Consider the following 21,394-nt stretch of genomic DNA (forward strand, 5'->3'; position numbering starts at 1 on the left):
CATTTGCTCCCAGTATCACCTTGGAAGACACACCTTCCTGCTAGACCCTGACAGGTTTCCCCAGCCATGGAGGAGTGCCACCAGCTGGTGACTTCACCTAACACAAGGCAGACCATATTAGTTGTAGTCTTTGGTTTGGGCATTGGGAAGTTTAACACCTAATGTGCACTGACACCATCCTGTAGATTTCCTACCATGTTGGCTGATTTTTGGTAGCTATAACAAAAAAAAATGCCTGACAGTAAGCACATTATAAAAAGATCCATTTTGGAAGCTTAAATACAATTAGCATAGCACTAGCTCTGGAAAATTCCCTGACTGCATCACAAAATAATGGATGCAAGGGTGGTGGTGGGGGAGGCGTGATATACATCTGTAATTTCAACATGTTGGGCAGCAGGATCTCTTTGGGGTCAGCCTGGTCTGTACAGAAAAACTCTGTCTTGACATAAGTGCGCGCACACACAATGGTGAATGCCCTCAAGGGAGAGACACTACAGTGTGGGGGAGCCAGACTGGGAGCTGCTAGTTAGTCCTGGCCTGCCTTTTTACAGCAGTCTTCTCTGGAGTGATAAGCATGGTCCCCTAAGGTATCTATTAACCCCTGAGGGCACCGCATCCGGTGACCCCATGCTTCTATGTTCTAGGATTTTAGAAGATTGTGTGTGGGCAAGTGCACTCATCGGCATGCACCTGTCCATGGAAGCTAGTAACGGGCATTAAATCCCCACAACTTGGGGCTTAAGACATCACATCAGTGCTGGCAACCACTGCACTGTGATCCTCTGCAAGAGCAGCAAGTGATCTTAGTCCCGGAGCCATCTCACCAGCCCATAGGTCTTTTCTAGTTCCAGGACTTGGCATGTCCAACATGTGAACTCTTAAGTCTTGTCCAAACAAAACCATTTCTAGTGTGCTTGGAGTTGCCTTCATGATCAGTAAAATACACAACAGAAAAGTACACAGGGGCTCAGTTGAGTGGGGAGGGAGGAAGATCTGGACAAAATTACCAAATGCTTGCTTGATAACTCATACACCTTCATTGAGATCCTGGTGGTTTTCCATAGTCCACACGACCTACCCGAGACTCTAAAATCAGCACCTGCCTCCACATGGTTGAGGATTACTATAGCAACTAGTGCAGTGGACATGAAGTTGCACAGGGAGCTCCCAGTGTGTTTTGATGACAGCTAGTGAGCTACCTGCTTGCCCATCCCTAGTGTCTCCAGTATCCCAGCATTGCTAACACTGCATACACAAGCATGGTCCCACTTTGGTGCTGTCTGAAAGCATGGCTTCCTAAACACAGCCATGAGACAGCATGCCTTTCTCCATGACTGTGCCCAGGGCTGTTTCTGGGATCAGGTGCATCTGTGAGCCAAGAGGTGCCAACAATGTCTAGAGAATCAGTTTGCAGCCTAGAAGCACCAGGCAGTTCTTTCTGGTCCCAAAGATGTGCTGACAGCTGAAGGTCTCCTGAGTTGTACGTTTATTTGCCTGACTTGGTTGAGAAGCACTTTCTCAGAGGGTAGTGGTGGAAAACATGGGCACACTCTAAGGAAGAGAGATTTCAAAGGCATAATAAGAACTACACAATGTACTTTGAAACCATAATTCTTGGGCTCAAGAGTGACAGTTACAGGCATCTAGAGATAGAAAAGAGTGAGGCCAGGCCAGGCTTGATAGAGTCAGGCTTGGGTGACTTGGGCAAGGCTGGGCCAAGGAGGATTCTCTGTAAGGGTGCAGAGTCTACACTTGAGGTCATGGCAGCGGTGATCCTTGTGGTTTTAGCAAAACGTGTGAGGCTTCCTACTTGACTACGACTTCTGGGGTTTTCTGTCACTTGTGGCTTGACACAATTCCTTTTGGATTCATGATATATATATATATATATATATCCCTCTCAGAAAACATCTTTTAACAAAACTCTAAATAGCAAATCAACACACATTCCTGTGATGCTCTATGTCCTTTGTTTATATAGGCAGAAAGCAATGCAGTGAACTTGTGGCTACTTCCTCACAGGCTCAACACACATCTTCCCAAGCACTTCTCATCACGGCTCCCACTGTGCCCAGGAAAACACTCTCTGACACAATCATTTCATCAGGTTCCATTCTCACAAAATACCCTTTACAACTATTTCTTGGGTCTGAGATACAGTCAAAGATCACAGAATGGCTGGGGCTACCCTAATCAGCCTGTTTTGTGATCCGAGTTTTGTTTTTTTGAGAATTTTTGAATGTTCCCCACCTACCAAACAAGCATTTAATCCTGAGACTAGTTTTAAAAGAGACCAGTCACTTTAGAGCCATCGAAGAACGAAATGTAGCCCTCTGAAAAAGGCAGATGTTATGTAGAAAGCATTTGGCTACCTGACCATTAAAGCTACTGGGGTAACCTAATTAAAGTCCTATTTGTCCTTATTAGATGGTCCATATTTAAGATCACGTGATTTCTGGGCTATAACAGTCACAAGAATAAAACTTGGTACCTCTTCTAGTGTAGCCACCTGCGGCCACAAGTCAACTGGGTTCACCTGAAAGGGGGGCTGGGAATTGAAGGGGGAAGGAGGGCGAGAAGAGATGAGGCCAAGACAAAGTTCTCTGATCAAGGCCCAAAGCTTTAATGTTCAGCTCTCAATTTAAAGGGGAAGACCCAACCCACAACCCCTCCTGGTTCCAGATGGGTGGGATAATCCATAGTCCGGTCCAGGTCACAGCCAGAGGTGTCTCAAGGCAAGCCCAGGGGCAGTTCTGCTTCTGTGTTCTGGGCAGCCAAGGTGGGTAACTCCACCTAGATCCTGTCACTTGACCTTGTTGTGGTAAACAAGGTCTCTCAGGCTTGCTCATGGTGGGGGGAAGGGTACATTCTAGTTGCAGTGTTTTGTGTGTAGACAGCAAAACATGTCTGCTCTGCACTCCTGAGCTGATACACTTTGAACAGCAGCGACTGTATCCTGCTCAATTGTATTTGCACAATTCCTAGCTGCCTAGGATATCTGTAGATAGGTTTGAACCCTGATCCTTAGGGAGGAGGTGATGCTTACTCTGTACTGGAAACCGCAGCCTCCACCCTTGGTCTGAAAGGTGGACTATAGGAAGAACAGAGGCCGTGTAATTCAAGGCGACAGGGCTGTGGGTGTGGATCTCAGAAGGCCATGCTGCAGCAGACCAAGCAGACAGTGGTCCAGGCAGCAGGCGAGGATGCTCAGATGTGTTCCACATTAACCTAAGTGGAACTTGGGTTACACCTGCTTCTGCTCACATCCAGCCTCATTCTGTCAAGCAGAGGAATGTTACATGACCTTCTTCATTTTGGTAGACAATATTGAATAGCTAATAGAGAAGCTCCATACAGAACTCTTCAGAAGGCTAGTGCTGAGGGTAGTAAGAGAAACCAAAGGATTGACCAGGAAACTAGAAGACAGACAGGGCCTATGAGGAAGCACAGGACCTACTCATGTCTCCTCATTCTCTACTTTCAGGATCCTCTTCAGCCAGCCCAGGGTTTCCCCGACCAATTGTAAGACAGTAGCATCTAGCCTCTTCAAAGAAACCAGGACATCAATGGAGGTGGGGTGGGCGTGGGGCTTTGGTAGGAGGGGCCATGGTGCTCCCAAAATCCAAAATCTATTCTTCGAATAGATTTTAAATGTGCACATTTATAGTCTCTCTCTCTCTCTCTCTCTCTCTCTCTCTCTCTCTCTCTCTCTCTCTCTCTCTCTCTGATACATAGTTCCACACAGGGATGGAGCAGAACTGATCAGGATTATGGGAAGGCAACATTTACCTGTCTGTCACTCCCTCTCAGGAGCTCCTTCCCCAGGGACCCTTCCCCCAACCACCTCCTTGCCTCATCCCCTCTTGTTTTCTGGGCCTGTAGTTGATGCACAGTTGCCAAAAGCTGCCAGCAAACACACATTTATTCTCTCATAGCTCTGGAGACCAGAAGTCTGGAACCAAGATGTGGGCAGAACTGTGCTCCGGAGGTATCCGAAGGGGCACCCTGCTGCCTCTTCCAGCCTTTGGGAGCCACCTGGCTTACTTCCTCCTCCCCCTCCTCCCTCCCCACTCCTCCTCCTTGTCCTCCTTTTCCTTCCACTCCTCCTTTTCCTTCCACTCCTCCTCCTCTCCCTCCTATCCCCATTTGTCTCTTAAGGACACCAGAAAAATGCCCAGTAATCTTTCTTAAGATCAGGAACATACTTCAGTCTGTAGAGGTCTTTCACTAGCAGCCCATGAAGGGTCTTTGGTAGGGGGTGGAGGACAACATAGTCACTACCTTTATCTGCCTACTGAACTGATCACAGAGGAACTGAACCACAGCTCCTAGGAGCCACACCTAGCCTCTCCTGAGTATTGGGGTTGAGACAAGGCCACACCCCTCTGGATCTCTATCTCCTACAGCAAGTGGATGAACATCTGGAAGCCCCAGTTTCCTTGTTGGTAAGATGGCTGAAAACAGCGTCTATTCCCAGGGTATTGTTAGGCATTGATGAGAAACTCCATCTGTCTGAAAGCGGGCCTCCCTGGCAAAAAGCACACACTCCAGCAAAGTGTCTTCTCTGTTCCCAGCAGCCTCCCTGCTTTTCCCTGTCCTCAGCCTACCCTAGACAGATGCCCTAAGTGGTAGGTGGCCCGTTGGAGGAGCTGTTTGGGGGCCACTCGCTGAGGCCACCTGCTCTGGGTTTCCTCCACCCAGTGAGACATTGATGTTCCAGAAAGAACACTGCAAATCCGATTTGTTCTCTGAAATTTCAGCTCTAATTGCTTCAGGCTGAGCCCACACGGGCCGAGATCATTTCTCATCTTGTTCTTTTCTGCTCCACAGGGCCAAGCCTTAATCTCAACCAGACCTTTCCATTACACAGGAAAGAACTGGCCAAGCAGGGAGGTTGAGGTCCTTAGCACTCAGGCAAGAAACTGCTCCAGGGTGAGAGTTTCTTCTTTTCCAGCCCCTCGGCTTCTCTTTCCTGGCTGGGGAAAACAACTGAAAACAAGTCAGAGCCAGTAACAGATAGATCTGGCTTCTTCCTGGGAGCAGACACACAGGCAAGCTCATGGCACTGGAGGGCCTGGTAAATACTGGGCCATTTGAGCTCCGGCATCTTCCAGCAAGGCTTTCTTCGCGCTGACAATAGTCTGGGGGGAGAGGACAAGCGTGAGGATTCTTCCGGTGTCTGAAGACTGACAGCTACAAGAGTCCCCCTCACTGAGCACGTCAGCCAGCCTTCCGAATACCTGTCTGTGTTATCCCTTTCCCTGGACTGTCTCTCAACAATTCTTTCCTTCTGGTCATTTCTAGGCACCTTGGAAAACCAACTGCCTACACCTGTTACAATTCATTTCTTGTTCCAATGGCCTCCGCAATGCAACACCACTTCAGTTACACTGAGCTACTCAGAGTCAGAATAGACCCTCGTCTCTCCTCCTCAAGGGCTTTGCTCTTTCATATTCTTACCTCTGCACTCTTTAATTTTTAAAAATATTTTTTATCTCATATGTATCGGTATCTTGCTTGCATGTGTGTCTGTGCACTGTGTGTGTGTGTGTGTGTGTGTGTGTGTGTGCAGTGCCAGGGGATACCAGAAGACACCCCCTCAACTTGATTACAGATAGTTTTGAGTTGCCATGTGGGTGCTGGGAACTAACTTGGGTCCTCCAACAGAGCCACAAGTACTTTGAACCAAAGTCACCTTTTTGCCACTCCCCCCCCTTTATTTTTAATTGCGATATTAAATACATTGTATAAGATATTGAACCAAATACATATTTCATACAGTGACACTGTTGTGCAACCACCATCAATCACTACTCATTTCCAGAACTTTCAGTTTTCTGGACAGGGTCTCATGCAGCCCAAGGCTGGCCTTTGGGCTTTTCAACTCCCTATATAGCTGAGGGTGACCTTGAACTCCTGATTTTCCTGCCTCTGCCTCCCAAGTACCAGGGCTACATCTATATTCCACCATGGTCAGCTTCTAAACTCTTCCACCTCACAAAACTGAAAACATACACATTAAGCAACATCCCTTTGTTCCCTTCTCCTCAGCCCCTAACGGCAGCCATTTTACTTGAGTCTGACTGCTCTGGGTACCTTGAACCTCGGAATCAGGCAATATTTGTCATTTTGCAACTGGTCTGTTTTACTTAGCACGACATCCTCAGGCTCATACATGTGGCAGCATTTCTGTCTCCTTCTAAAACCCATTTCAAGTGGCCACACCCTAATATCCACACTAATATTTTTCAGGCATCAGCATGAATTCCCTCTCTCCAAACACTCTCCCATCATCCCCTGCACCAATGTTTCCATGATGCTTTATACTCCTCCCATCATGCAAGATGCATCGCATGAAGCAATGGAAGCTGGCAACCGGCCTTTTCTTTTTCAGGATAGACTCCTTCTCTCTGTTTGTGGGTGCGTCGTCCCCCCCTTTTTAAAGATTTATTTATTATATATATGTGAGCACACTGTCAATGTCTTCAGATCCACCAGAAGAGGGCATCAGACCCCATTACAGATGGTTGTGAGCCACCATGTGGTTTCTGGGAATTGAACTCAGAACCTCTGGAATAACAGTCAGTGCTCTTAACCGCTGAGCCATCTCTTTAGCCCCCTGTCCTCTGTGTTTTATTACAATGCAGTGTAGGCACAAAACAGCCCCCAACAGATTGTGAAACAGGATGATTTTCAACAAAACCCGGAATGCTCAGGGGAATGAGGGGTGTTTAACCCTGCTTCCTACAACATGGTTTGTCTCTGGAGCTCTGCCCGCCATTTTGGTCCCTTGTTCTCTGTCCTGTCCTGTGTTCTCTGTCCTACTATTCTACTTCCCTCTTTTCTCTGTGCATATCCTTTCAGGCCGTCTGCTCATCTCCCTGGTACCATTTCTCTGGAAATGATTCCTGTGCCTCACCTCACCCCACTGAGCCAGAGAAGCAACATCTCCCAGACATCTTCCCACCATTCTGTTTAAACTTTAAAGCGACCCCAGGGAACAAGCTCCTCGGTAAGTTGCCCTGGCGCCAACCCTGGGGCTGCATTCTGCAGGCCAATGGAAATGTGCTTCGAAATCGGCAGCCTCTTGCCCAAGGCATCCCCGTGTTTAGAGCAGGTACAGTGTGTTTTCTTTTTATGTTCAGAGAAAAGCCCAAGGCTTGGTCTCAGAGGAGAGCTGTGCCTGGCCACCTACTACTAGTGATTTAACTTCAGGTAAGCAGCATGGCTTCCCTGAGCCTCAGTTTCCTTTTCTATAGAGATCCCCAGTGGGGTGTCTCCAGTAATATGATGAAAACTGAACAAAGTCTTATTGAATTTCCTGCCTAAATATCCGAGGTGGTCTCCTCATGGGGACCTCATTGACACAGTGGAGAGAGGAGTGGCTTGTCCTACTTCCCCTTCCCCACCTGTGATCTCTCTTGCATGTATAGTCAACCTACACAAGGGAAACATGATTTGACTGCCAGAGAATCAGTTACAAAAAGAATCACTGCACTAGATGCTCTCTAAAAGGACCTGGTGGTCTGAGCGACTCCATCAATACCCTCCCCACAAATGATGGACAGTCCTGTGAATGCTCCCTTGTGCTAGACAGCAACGGTCGCCTTCTACCAAATGGGGGGGGGGGGGAGGTGTGCTCTTAGCCAGAGCCAGCTGTGTTTGTTTGTACACCTGCCCATGCCTCTTGGATACTGATGGTGATTATAAATTTATCTGAACAAAGAGAAAAGTATATTAATGTGAGAATAATGAGAAAGACAAAGAAGCCTTTGCTAGGGCTGAAGGCACTCAGCTGGCGGATGATGGAGAACTGAGGATGAACAATGCCTTGGGGAAATTCTAGAAACTGGGACGGACATGGTGCTTCCATGCTTTGCGGGTGTCGGCTTCACTTCTGTAAAAGCAGAAATCAAAATTCACGTCTGGTGTGTTGAACGTCTAAAGACCCGTGAGCGGAGGTGCACTCTTCATGTTGCAGATCGGAATGGCATGTTGACAGAAAATGTGTGTCATTTCTAATGCTTCCTGCCTTAAAAGGCATCCGTTTTAAAATTCACCCAACAACCACCAGGCTTGATGGGGTAGGACCTACCCAAAAGGCCCACTGTCCCCTCTGTCTTCCCCCTGCATGCCTCACTCCTCACATTCTGCCCATTTTATCCTTGTGATAAGCAAGCACAGAGAATCAAAGCCAATTCTAAATTTAGAGCTAACTCCCCGTCCGCCATTCTGTGTTAACACCATTTGGACAGAAGAGAGCCAAACAACACCTATCGTTGTGGCTTCTTGCTGTACTTGCTCTTAATCACAGTTGGAACGTTTCCCCACCTCATGTCCTGCATCAGTATCTTTGAGGAGAGAGGCAACTGGAGGCAAAAGAGGGCCTGAGGAGGTATATAAAGTACAGGGCTCAGATGGGCGGCGGTGGTGCACACTTTTAATCCCAGCACTCGGGAGGCAGAGGCAGGAAGATCTCTGTGAGTTTGAGGCCAGCCTGGTCTACAGAGTGAGATCCAGGACAGCCAACTCTACCTGTCTTGAAAAACAAAAACAAACAAAACCAAACCCAGGGCTCAGTCTGCAGCTGCTGGCCATCTTGCTAACCCAGTTGGTCCAGGGTGTAGATGCTAATGGTGTCAGTGGAGGGGGGCGGGGGAGCCTCCTGTTTCCAGTCTCCAACGCTCACACTACACTCCAGTACGCCATCACATCCGACATCTTACTGTATCCCATACCTTCTTGGGAGATCTCCAAGTATATAGATAGGAAGTTGAAATGATTCATAGTCACAGTTACTAAATTCCAGGTCTGTAGGAGGAGCTAAGGTGGGAGGAGTAAGGAGAGGAAGAGGAAAGGGAAGAGGAAAAGGAAGAGGAGGAGCTAGGGAGAGCAGAGATATAGGAGCGATGGAGAGCCACGCAGGTATGGAGAGCAGTCGTGGGTAACAACTTTAATTTAGAGTTAACTAATTGGGAAACAACTCTCCTTGTATGGGCATATTGTTATTGAGAATTACCAAACATATAAAGCCTGTGATTAATCTTTAAGCATTAGGGTCTCATTTTCTTACTGGGCCCGCATGGATGGCTGGATGGTCTGGGCAATGCCCAGCCTTGCAGAGACAGCATGGGAGATTGGCAGAGCCATCTCCCATGCTGGCATCTCGTGGGTGGCAGGGATGGTATTTCTGGCTGGCCGTTTCTAGCTGCGCTGGCCACGGAACATGGTGGCTCAGCTTAGATGGCTTTACTGGTGGCTGTTTTAAATAATTACTTCAACACAAGTCTGTGTTGTTTTCCCATAAATTAGCTATTTGGCCCAGACAAACTTTGGATTTGTGGCTTCCAGACACCTAGCATGATACAGTATGGTGGGCAGAGTTTCTGGGTGACAGTCCTCAAATTCTACAAGCACCCAAAGCATTTTACATTTCTTAGCTTCTGGGACAGAGCTTGCTACTTGTCAACCAGAAACCCTTTCTCACCCTCCTCTCCTTGGACATGGCCTCAGTTGTGACCGGCTGTGGTCATGTGCTGACCCTTAAGATGTGAGCAGAAGTAAGCAGATACTCCTAGAATATTCCAAAAAGCATGCTGAGCCAGCTGGAAAGTACATGCCCTGCATCCCCAACTCCCCGTTCCCCTGTTTGTACTTTCAGGGATGTAGGTGGAAGGCAAGAGGTCCCTGTAGCTGTCTTTACCATTAGATAACCATGCAGATGGAAACTGTCTGTCTGTACAGGGAAGGAACTTGGGCTCTTGATGAACATGGTGAGGAAGGAGCCACCACTCATCCAGGCACTTAACCCAGATTCTGTGGTGAGAGGAACATCAGAGGATGTGGAAGGGGCTGTTTCTTTGGGTCTCTTGGTGACCAAGACCTAGAGAGGAACATCTCAGGGAACTGGAGAGGAGAGCCCTGCTTCTCTGGAACCTCCCATCTCCTAGTGCATAGGGACCTGGAGTGCATATGGGGCTTTGAGGTAGCCTGGGATTTGTAGCTCTGGAGGCCCTGGGTTCTTCATCCTCACCCCAGGCCCTCAGGAAGCCAGAAGGGCTATATGGGGTACCTGTGTGAGAGATGGTGAGGCTACAACTGCCTCGTGGGATGCCAAGGCAGGCAACCCCTGCTACAGAGCTGTTGGCAAAGACAAACGGATAAGCTTTGGTCATAGGCGATAGCCTGATAAAATAGGGTGTGTGTGTTAAATCACGTGTGTAAGATGCTCGGTGGTGACATTTGAGTAGTGACTTCAGTTATACTCACAGGCTGGGGGAGCTTTGAGACAAATAACACATGTAGGAAACAGAGGGCTAGCAGGCCCCAGGCAAGGACCACTGCATTCTTTGGGGGTGGGAGTGAAGGAGGGGGTAGTTTCTTTGACCCGCCTAATGGTCCAGACTCACCTGCCATGGCAAAACGAAGTCCATCGGCTTGTATCTGCTTTCGCTTCCACTTCAACAATGGGACCTTCTGGGGAGGGAGGGCTAGGGCTCTCTTCAGTCTGGAGGAAGAAGACAGAGGAGAGCAGAAGCCATGACCACTTTGGTAACAGGGACCAAGAGCCAACAGTGGGGGACATGCCTTCTTCCTGTTAGAACAAGACTCAGGCTGGTTGAACTGGCCAGAGAACAGAACTTCCCATGGAGCCTTTGTGCCATGACCCGGTACCAGCTGGTATGTGGCGCTTTCCTGTGAGCTCTTCTTAGCATCTAGTCAACTCACTTTGACTATGCTTGTATGAAATCTCTTAGCATCTTGGAAGAGGCACTATCAACATCCAGAGTCCAATGAACACATTAAGTTTTTCTTGAACAGAAAATAAGACAAGCACTTAGTTTTTAAGGCTGGAAAGAAACTTCTAGATTACCTAAGACACCCTCCATTTTGTAGCTCAGCAGGAAGGACTGCTGGAGATCACATGACTAGTGAATGAACCTGAGTGTGGGGTCCTCTCACAAACAGCAATGAAATACCTCATCCTGAAATTTTACAGTTTGGATTCCTGGTCCAATCACACCCTATAAGGGCTTGGAGTTTTGTTTTCTGTCCCTTTTATCTTAGAAGTAACTTTGTGGTGTTTTGGATGAGATGTCCCTCATAGTCTTGTTTCTATTGTGGTTTCTGTACCTGCAATGGAACACCATGACTAACACAAACTGGAGATAAAAGGGTTTATTTGGCTGAGACTTCCATATCTTATCAAAAGAAGTCAGGACGGGGACTCTTTTGCCTGCTTTTGGGACTCTCTTTACTCCTACTGGATTGTCCTGTCCAGCCTTAATATGAAGGTGTGGGAAAACTCTGCTAATTAAGGTCAAAGTCCACCATGTCTGGGTAACCTCTGAGCTCAGTGCAATATGGAAGTTTCCCTTCATTGGCAGGGTTTCCCCTTCTCTGACCTTGTCTGGGGAATTCAAAACCCCACACACATGTCTCTACTTGAGGAATGTCACATAGTCTCAGTTAGATTATAGGATCAACTTCCCTTTTCTTGATAAGAACCCACTCAGCTAGCACCTGAGCTTCCTGAACTGCTTCCCCATGCTAATGAGGCATTTCGATACTTAAGCCCCCAGCCAATGACCTTTGCCCATCCTGGATGGGCAAATCTCCAACCCACCCACCATTCCCCAGAACTTTACAAACCTTGAATCACCCAAAGTAGATCTGTCTCTTGGCAGTTGGTCCCAATGTAGTCATTCACCGTATGTACTCGAGTTTTGGACTTCAAAAACATCAAAGCGGCTCATACCCCCTCATTAGCCCCCCCCATCATTGTCTCTGCTCCACTTGCCCTCCATATCATATTGGTTGATGATCCATGAGGGCAGGGAGAACATGAGGGGATGTACCTGATCTTATTGCAACTTGATGTGCCATGTTTGATTGCTATCCCTGGGAAGCTTGTCTTTTTCCAAAGGGAAACAGAGAAGTGGATTTGGGGGAAAGGGAAGGTGAGGAGTAAGGGCCTGGGGGCAGAGGAGGGAGGGAAACTACAGCTGGGATGTAATATATGAGAGAAGAATGAAAAAAGTTTCATAGTCTTTACAAAATCAAACACCTTAAAATTCAGTCTTTTTTTTTTTTTTTTAAATCAAAAGTTTCTCTTTAAAAACCTAAAAATCATTTCTAAAGTTCAGTCTCTCAACTGTGGGCTTCTGTAAAATCAAAAATAAAGGAAATACTTTCTTATTTCAAGATGAAAAAGCCAGTCACAATCAAATAAAAGCAAAACCAATCTCCAACAGTGTAGATAACTCAATATCCAATGTCTGGAGCTCACTCATAATCCTCTGGCCTCCTTCGAAGGGCTTGGGTCACTGCTCTGGCTCAGCCCTCTGCAGCACACACATGAAATGGGGATTTCTGGTTTTGTTGGAGATTCAATGGTGTCATGTGATGTTTTTCAGGAAGCTGTCTTATGAGAGGATGTTTTATTGAGAACAGACATTTGGTGTTTTTCTGGAAGCTGTCTGGTGAAAGGGCATGTGATGTTTTGCTGCTTTGCTTGAGAGAACATGTGATATTTGGAAAGAGTATAACCCAACAGACGGTGGACAACACTCTGGCATTGGTTCGACTTGCCGGTCTTTGCTAACAATGCTGTGGCATTGGTTCACCTTGCTTTTTTCACTGATCTTTGCTTGGTGTGACTTTGTAGAGAGAAGCACACCAAAGAACTTCTGATGGTGTTCTGGCTGCTTCTTGTCACTTTGTCAGACTCCTGCCAACCAGTGGGGACGAGTGGTTTCTTCTGGATTGAGTTGCTGCTGCTTATTTGTGTTTGGTGTTTTGCTGGGGGAGTAGATTTCAGGCAATGAAGACTGGAATTGCCCCAATGTGGAGAGCTCTTGGGGCTGCTTCTAGAAATTTGGCAAGAATTTGACCTTGGGCCAGGACATGGAAGTAGGCTCAGGCAGGAATTTGACACTGGGCTAGGATAAGGAAGTAGGCTCCAGATCTTGGTCATCCTGATAAGCCCCTGAATACCACTTTGTTGCCTTGTTTGTTCCTTGACTATTTTTGTTTATCAATTTGTTCCTTGACTAACAACTGACCTTATTCTTTGCATGTACTTAGAATGGTATAAAAGTAGACTGGAGAAAAATAAACTCGCTTCAGCCTCAGCACTGGCTGGAGTCATGTTACAATGTTGTCTGTCTTTTTCTTTTCAATCCTCAATTCCTCCCTTGAGACCCTGTTGATTGACTGAACCAGGATGGTCACCCCAAGGAACAACTTCTAAACAGGTCCTTGTCTGATTAGCCATTTTACCCTAGTACCTTTGGTTAATTGGGCTATAAGGGTGGTTGAAAAGCTTAAGAACCTTTATTAAAGGTTTTGAAAAATATAAGCCTACACACACAGCTAGTCTTCTAGGCTCAGGCCAGCTCCACTTCACACCTGCTGGTATTTGTTGTGGTCATCCCATTGTACTGGCATCTCCAAAGCTGCTGGAGTCCCTTGCTGAAACTGGGGTGCACTTTCAACAATAGTCCCTCCTGGGTGCTCTTCACAGACTCCTGCCCTGCCACACATTGCCAAGCCTAGGCTGCTTTCCTTCATGCTTTCAAAATCAGCACCACCTAAGTGATTCTCACACTACCAAGTTTGGCTGCCCACATGAGGTGTACAAACTTTGCTGCTTATGAACACAGCTTCTGTGTGCTGACCCTGAGGAACCATGTTCCAGAAGATCTCACCTCAATAATGCCCGTCTCTTTTTAATGACAGCCGATTTTTTAGTCTTAGCTAACTGTAACCACAGATTCTCAACTCAGAATAGCAAATGGCCTTGACAGAGTCTTTAAACTTTCCTCTGAAACTCATGAGCCAGACCTTCATCTTCAGTGCTCTCAACATTCTTAGCTTCCAATACTCAATGGCTTTTCTAACCCAAAGTTCCAAAGTCCTACCACAATCTTCTCCAAAACATAATCAGGTTTGTAACAGCAACACAGTACTTTTGGTACCAACTTGTCTTAGTTAGGGTTTCTATTGCTTGATGAAACGCAATGACCAAAAGGCAAGTTGGAGAGGAAAGGGTTTGTTTGACTTTGTTTGTTTGTTTGTTTTTTGAGACAGGGTTTCTCTGTATAGCCCTGGCTGTCCTGGAACTCACTCTGTAGACCAGGCTGGTCTCGAACTCAGAAATCTGCCTACCTCTGCCTCCCAAGTGCTGGGATTAAAGGCATGTGCCAGGGTTTGTTTGACTTACAGTTCCACATCACTGTTCATCACCAAAGGAAGTCAGGACAGGAACTCAAACAGGGCAGGGTCCTGGAGGCAGGAATTGATGCAGAGGGGTGCTGCTTACTGACTTGCTTTTCATGGCTTGCTCAGTCTACCTTCTTGTAGGACTCAGGACCACCAGCCCAGGGATGGCACCACCAACAATAGGCTGGGTCCTCCCTCATGAATCACTAATTAAGAAAATGCCCTACAGGCTTGCCTTACAGCCGGTCTCATGGAGATTTTCCATTTTTTTCAGTTGAGGCTCCTTCCTTTCAGACAATGCTACCTTGTGTCAAGTTGACATAAAAGTAGTCAAGACAGTCCCCCGTTGGTGGTACTGTTTGGGAGTCTTAGGAGCTGTAGCCTTCGTGAAAGAAAGTGTCACTGGAGGTAGGCTTTGAGTGTTTAAAGACTGGTGACATTTCTAGCGCACTCTCTTGGCTTGGGGCTTGCAGAGTCTCAACCCATCTCCATCCCTCACTCTCTGAGTCAGTCTTTAGGCTGTGAGCTCTCAACTTCTGCTCCAGGTATCACATGATTTGCTACCATATCTCCCTGGCATGAGGGACCCTTATCTTATATGAGCTCAAAATCACTCAGGAAGACTTAGTTCACCCTCGGAGAGCAAGCTATAAATTATAGTAGCCTGATTTTGCTACTCCGAGCATCCTGCTGCTTCCTTCATCCTTCTTCCTGCCTTACTGTTCTCCTTTCTTTGTCTCCTCTTCCTCCCACTGTGCCCTCCAGAACTCTCCCCATGAACCTGAATTTTGATTTCTCCCTAGATCTGTCTCTGAGCTAAGAACTGGCTTGGGCTTTGTCATTTTTTTTTTTTTTTTCCTCTTTCTCCTTTCTCGCTTCCCACCTCCGCCTGAGCTTTTGTTTGCTAAATTGCGGGCCTATCAGAATTAATGAACACATTAGAGTTTTCCATATTGAATGCTAGCTGAACCGACTGTGTTTCTAAATCAGCCAGCAGTGTGTGCCACATGCTGAGTCTCCCCAGACTGCCGCTGTGGTATCTATCATTCGATAACCTTGAGAACAAGACTGCAGAGGAGCTTCAGGTGAGGCAGAAGCTGTTCCTGGCATGTGCTTGCCTAGATCCTTTGTTTCTATTTTGAACACCTCTGGGGCTCTAAGTTGGAGTCAGTAGCTGGGTTATACTGGGAGATCTGTATTCTGTGGGGCTGCCAAGACATGATGATTCTGTTGGCAGAGCAGGTGTCCTGCTTTGAGTTGTGACATAGCTGGCAAGCAATAGCTCACGAAATGACCTTCTTTTCAATTTATTAAAGGACAAGCATTTCTTGGAAATGCATGTATTTCATGGGAGCTCTAAATCAAGGTTGCATCTCCCAGGGCCCTCTCCAAATCTCTTGCTCTGGTGTTGATTCTCATGGAGTTGGGCATTAAGCTGATCGTAGCTTCCACTCAGTTATTAGAGGCTTTTAAAACGCATCTCAGAATATGAAGTATGGGCTGAGTGCACAGGGTCTGCCCTTCTCAGATTTGACACTAGGGTTAAGCATGCTGCTGTGTTCCAAGACCAGGGACAGCTGCCTTTCTATAGGAGAAAGGGGAAAAAGACACAGAGATCCTGTCCTTTATCTTGCAGATGAATCACATATCCTCCTGGTGCCATTGCCCGGGATGGAGGAGATGAACTCTCCTTGTCCAGTTGCCTTGGGTCGCCAGATCATGCTTTGACTTTCTTAGCTTATGTGTGCATTCTGCTGATCAGCAGCGAACCCACAAAGGAAGCACAAATGTTTGCTTCAGACACCGACCTCCAACAGGACCTTTTCCTCTGTCACGTGGTTCTGCTCCTGCTGTCCTTCCAAGCATCCAGCAAGAGCATGGGTAGGCATGCTCGAAGGGTCTGTCAGAATCTCAAAGGGGACTCTTGGGTGACCCCAGGAGTCAGGAGTGAAAATATCCCAGGGACGATTCTGCCCAAAGGTCCCTGGAGGGATAAAGATAAATTAATATACTTGCATAGATCACAGTGGGAACTGGTAACCTGTCTTCTAACCAGAGGGAAGCCTACAGCTAACATGGGGAGATCTCCTTAAGACTGGCAAGGCCACTTCAGTCCAGCTAAGCTATTCCCTGGTAGCTTTATAGCAAACAGACAGCTAACCCTTGAAAGAGAATCCTAGAAAGCCTCTTACCACGTAGGTGCAGGCTACTCAATAATGTACTAAGAACTTGAAAGATAAATTCAACCAGACACAGATCTATTTCAAGAAACACAAGCTACAGGGTCAAGATGCCATACTCAGACAGGCCATACAGTCTTTCTGTTGTAATAAATATTTAATAATCTTGGCACTGGGTTTCTACCTGCCTTAGATCAGTTATGTTCCTGGATGAAGGACACACACACAGCATTTATATCTCAATATGCTTTAAGCAGTACAATAGCTGGGCAGCTGCCTACCCTCCATGCTGTTAGAATAACCTAAGTTATTACTGTGTTTCATCTGGGCTGCTTATAACTCCAATTGGCCAGCCCACAGTGCCCCATTTTTATGGCTCAGCTGACCCATGGTGGTTCTCCTTTCTCCTCCCCTGCTTGTTCTTCTATCCCATGGTGGCTTCTTCTCCTTCCCTACTTGTCTAATTTCTTTCTTTCTTTCTTTTTTTTTTTTTTTAAGATTTATTTATTTTATGTATATGAGTACACTGTTGGCTGTCTTCAGACACACCAGAAGAGGGCATCAGACCCCATTACACATGGTTGTGAGCCACCATGTGGTTACTGGGAATCATAACTCAGGACTTCTGGAAGAGTCAGTGCTCTCTCCAGCCCCCTGTCTAATTCCTTATAATATTACTCTATCCCCCTTTTTTCTTTTCAATTCCCTTCCCTTTACCTAAGAAGGAAAGGTTAGAGAAGAGGAAAGATAGAATTCCCTGAATCTAAGTTCACTAGTTTCTTCCTTGTCCAAAGCTACAACATTTGCAAATCATCTCTTAAAATTACAACATATCTATAATTCATAAAATAACCAAAACCAGACACCCTAACTTAAGGAAATGGGGTGATGATTTTCTATGACTGCTTCCTGCTGAATTGGGGTGAAGAATTCCTTTTTTAATTTTTTTTTTTTTTTTTTTTAATTTTCAAATAGCGGTAGAAGCCCTGTGCAGGATTGTTTAATATTTATTACAACATACTGCGCCCAACGTGGGGCACCATCTTTTGGGATTAGGCTACTGTTGCTATGGTCCATACATGCCAGGCCTTTGTCCACCATATAGCTGAATGTCTATACCTGGATATGATCTTCATGATAAAACAGTCCCTTCCCAAAGTGACAACAACTTCAGCCCACTGATTTCAATGAGTTCAAATGTCTTTGATTTTTTTTTCTTCTAGTTTTGGAGGCAAGAAGCTGATGTTATAGTATAGACCAAATCACAGCTCCCCAAAATGTATATGTTGAAGCCTCAACCCCCTCCCCCAAAAGACTACATTTGGAGACGGGGACCCCGGTGAGGTAATTAGCTTTAAATAAGGTCATAAGACCTAATACTATTAGTGTTCCTGTTATAAGTGGCAACCTGGAGAGATATCTCTGTCATGTGGAGATCAAGAGGCCAATGCTCTGAAAGCCAAGAAATTTCCTCATCAGGCCGTGTGGGGACTACCACCCCTGGAGCCAAAGTCTGGAACTCAGAAGAAGTAACTTTACATTAAACTACCCTGTCTACGCCACTCTGTTTATGGCAGCCTAGACATACTAACACACTTCACCATAAATGTGTGGAGCCATGGCTCCTTGCCCCTAAACAGAGCAGAGGCAGGCCTTACCTATGTATGCCCCATCCTTGCTCCACAGACGCACGGTGCAGTCAAGGGAGGATGACAGTAAGATGCTGTCATCCTCTATCAGCTCCAGACTAGCAAGATAAAAGGGGGGGAGGGGGGAGAAGATTTGTCATAGCTGCTCTGCAAGGAAGGGACATTGGATCCAAATGAAAGAGAGAGCCTGATTCATTTCTAAACACCATTCTTTCCTTCACCTCCCTCTCACACTCTAAGTGCTCTTCCCAGAATCCCAGGGCCGCTCTCAAGGCATCAAGTGGAATGGATGGGAAACCACATCACAGGTGATCAGTCTGGGTGGAAGAGCAATCGGTAAGAAAAAAATGAACTAGTGAAAATCCTCTCTCTCTGTCTCTCTCTGTCTCTCTCTCTCTCTCTGTCTCTCTCTCTCTCTTTCTCTCTCTCTCTCAAGCCTCATATGAATCCAAACCAACTGAGCTCATAAATGTGCAGAAGAACGCCAGGTCAGTGTGTTTGTAATTGTTATTAATAACTCCATTAGTTCTTATTATGATCTGGCCAGCCCCTGTACCTCCCCCACCTCCATAATCAAGGCAGAGTTCTATCAATATATTTAATTAATTTTAGCACAATTACTGGATGATTACCCCTGAATTATTTTTCTATGCTAGACTGGGTATTTCTCAGCTGTACTCCCCAAGTCACTTGCTGTTTGAGTCTCACCGGACTGTTCCTGTCCTCAGGGGGCATTCCTGCTCCATCCCATCTAAAGAGACATCCAAAGATGGTCTCTCCATCTTCTTCTCCTCCCCTCTCATTATCCTGGCCCAGCCGCTCAGCTCCTATCTGTGACCACCCCTGCCCCGCCCCCTGCCCTGCCCCCACCCAGTAATCAAAGGTCTGCCTACCTCTATTCTCCTCAGTAATTGGTTGTAGGTCATTTCTATTTAACCAGTCAGAGAATAAGATGAGCAAAGTTTACAGAGTCATTAGGTATAGGTGAGACTCTGCTGCAGGATCTGGTTGCAACCAGATCCTAGGAGCCAGTATTTAGCATTTGAATACATAGCAGCACCAGCCCAGCCCCCAACTCCTCTCCCTTTGTCTCCACTAGGACCACATCCCTTGTGTTTCTTCAGGAGCAGGATGGAAAGCCCTCTCACACCGATTTTGAAAGGACTGATGTGACCAAGACTCAAACAGTTGTTTTTCTTCTTTTATAGATTACTGAACTTTTCAAAAGGATGGTACTCACGAGGTCACCATGCTGACGTGAGCTCTCCAGGATGTCATGGCTAAGTGAAAAGAGAGAAAGGAGTCCAGTACGGATGTGTGCCCAGTTGGAAGTGGTACTGATGTGGTGGTGGTGGTCTTTCTGCTTTAATGTTCCCTAAGTGAGCACCAAGCACCTACTATGTGCAAGGTCATCCCTTCCCCCATGCCAGCTCAGAAAGCGTATGAAATAGGACCAATGGAACATGCTTACACGATGGCTTTCCTCAGTGATTTTTATCTTGTGTGTCTATGTGTATGGTGTGCTGGCATGTTTGCCAGCGTGTGGGCACAGGTATGCAGATGTAAAGAGCAGAGGTTGACGTTGGGTGTCTCTTTCATTGCTCTTTATTTACTGAGACAGAGTTTCCTGCTGATCATGGCGTTCATTGATGAGTCAAATCTAGCTAGCCAACTTGCCCTGGGAGGTCTTCAGTCTCTGACTCCTGAGTGCTGGAATTACAGGTGAGCCATCATAGCCACCAATCTTCTCTTAGGAGATTGTGTGTGTGTGGTGTGTGTGTGTGTGTGTGTGTGTGTGTGTGGTGTGTGTGTGTGTGGTGTGTGTGTGTTGCTCATGGTCCTCATACAGTCTCTCTCTCTCTCTCTCTCTCTCTCTCTTTCTTCTCTCTCTCTCTCTGACAAATAATGAGTTGTTCTACAATCTTGCAAGTAGAACTCTGTGCACCTTTGACACTTCCTTCGCTAAATCTCTATAGGCAGAACTGCCATTTGTAGCGTTCAACACAGGTTGTCAATGTGCCCCTCATTTGTCAGCGAGCAATCACCCCCTGTTTGGTGCTGCCAGATGCCTCTTTCCTTCATCTTTGCTGACACCAAATGTTTTTCGGAAAACTATGTTTCTGTGATTCTACTTTCCATGAGCTTTAAGAGTAATCCTTTGCACTGGGACAATTTAATGGCCCCACAAGAACATCTCACAGGAACCAAAGCAATCTTATCTAGGGTTTAACACGAAGAAATTCACTGCGTACTGTTGGGAGCCTGCCGCTCGGTTCCCTGGAGGCCATACTCCTGGATGTCATAGACATATATAAAACCGTGTTGGTCAGCCAAGTAGGCGAGAGTGTCTCCTGATGTCACCGCGATGCTGCTCACATGGGCTTTTTCTCTGGACTGAGAAATATCAAAGGCAAAGATATCAAGAAGGTAACTCTGGTAGTGGCGCATGCCTTCAGTCCTGGCACTTGAGAAGCAGAAGCAGATAGAGCTCTGTGAGTTCAAAGCCAGCCTGGTCTACAGAGCAAGTTCCAGGACACCCAGGGCTATAAAAAGAAACCCTGTCTCAAAAAACAAACAAACAAAAAAAAAAAACAAAAAAAACAAAAACAAACAAACAAACAAACAAAAAAACCCAAACAAAACAAAGCAAAACAAATAAAAACAGTGACTCAACTTCAGCCACTTAGAAATGTCAGGAAGATATCAAAGCAAAGGATCAAGGATCAGAACCTAACAGACAATCCTGATGCGTAAACTAGTGTCAGAGAGCAAACCAGCAATAACAACAACAACAACAACAACGAAGGAAACCCATAGCCAGAAGGTTACCCCATTGTTCCCCTAACTTACCAGAGTGAAGTTTGCCATGAGGCCAGACCCACTACAGAGCTTCCAGAAACAGACAGAACCTGGGTAAGAGGGAGATGGTAAGGAGTGGGCGGAGCCCAGGCCCCCAAGGCCTCTGGGCCAATCCTGTGGTCTCACTCACATCAGGGGGAAACATCTCTTCCTTATTTGGCTCATTTTCTTCAGTTAGAACTGTAAGACCACATTGGGGAGCAGTTTTAACCTTGATGACTTGGTAGGTTCTCCTTCACTAATCAGAGTGACCTTGGCAGGGTACCCACTGTACAACATGTGCCATGTCTTCCAGTTGTGTGTGTGTGTGTGTGTGTGTGTGTGTGTGTGTGTACCTGGCTTAGTGGCCTCAATTCTTGCCTGTGGTTTACATATAGGTTCACCAGCAAGCTTTTGTGAAGTTAGGAACCCCAAGCAGATTTTGGGATAGCCACAGAATCCTCCTCTTCTTTGGGGGAGAGGGTGTATATATGCTCCCCC

The 21,394-nt window shown here is 46.5% G+C and overlaps 1 protein-coding gene across 1 annotated transcript in view; it reads right to left on the reverse strand.

The window, feature by feature from the left end:
- Positions 1 to 2,611: 2,611 nt before the first annotated feature.
- Positions 2,612 to 21,394, reverse strand: part of LOC143438196 (cilia- and flagella-associated protein 337-like) — a 61,230-nt gene continuing 42,447 nt past the window's right edge. Inside the window, exons 13-19 of the mRNA XM_076923852.1 lie at positions 20,906 to 20,964; positions 20,308 to 20,449; positions 19,296 to 19,335; positions 18,065 to 18,153; positions 16,035 to 16,210; positions 10,413 to 10,510; positions 2,612 to 5,144 (exon numbers count right to left, since the gene is read on the reverse strand). Of these exons, the coding sequence (XP_076779967.1) occupies positions 4,907 to 5,144; positions 10,413 to 10,510; positions 16,035 to 16,210; positions 18,065 to 18,153; positions 19,296 to 19,335; positions 20,308 to 20,449; positions 20,906 to 20,964 (842 nt within the window). The 3' untranslated portion in view covers positions 2,612 to 4,906. The remainder of the gene's footprint in view (positions 5,145 to 10,412; positions 10,511 to 16,034; positions 16,211 to 18,064; positions 18,154 to 19,295; positions 19,336 to 20,307; positions 20,450 to 20,905; positions 20,965 to 21,394) is intronic.

This window comes from Arvicanthis niloticus, chromosome 24 (assembly GCF_011762505.2).
Source record: "Arvicanthis niloticus isolate mArvNil1 chromosome 24, mArvNil1.pat.X, whole genome shotgun sequence".
NCBI classification, from domain to species: Eukaryota; Metazoa; Chordata; class Mammalia; order Rodentia; family Muridae; genus Arvicanthis; species Arvicanthis niloticus.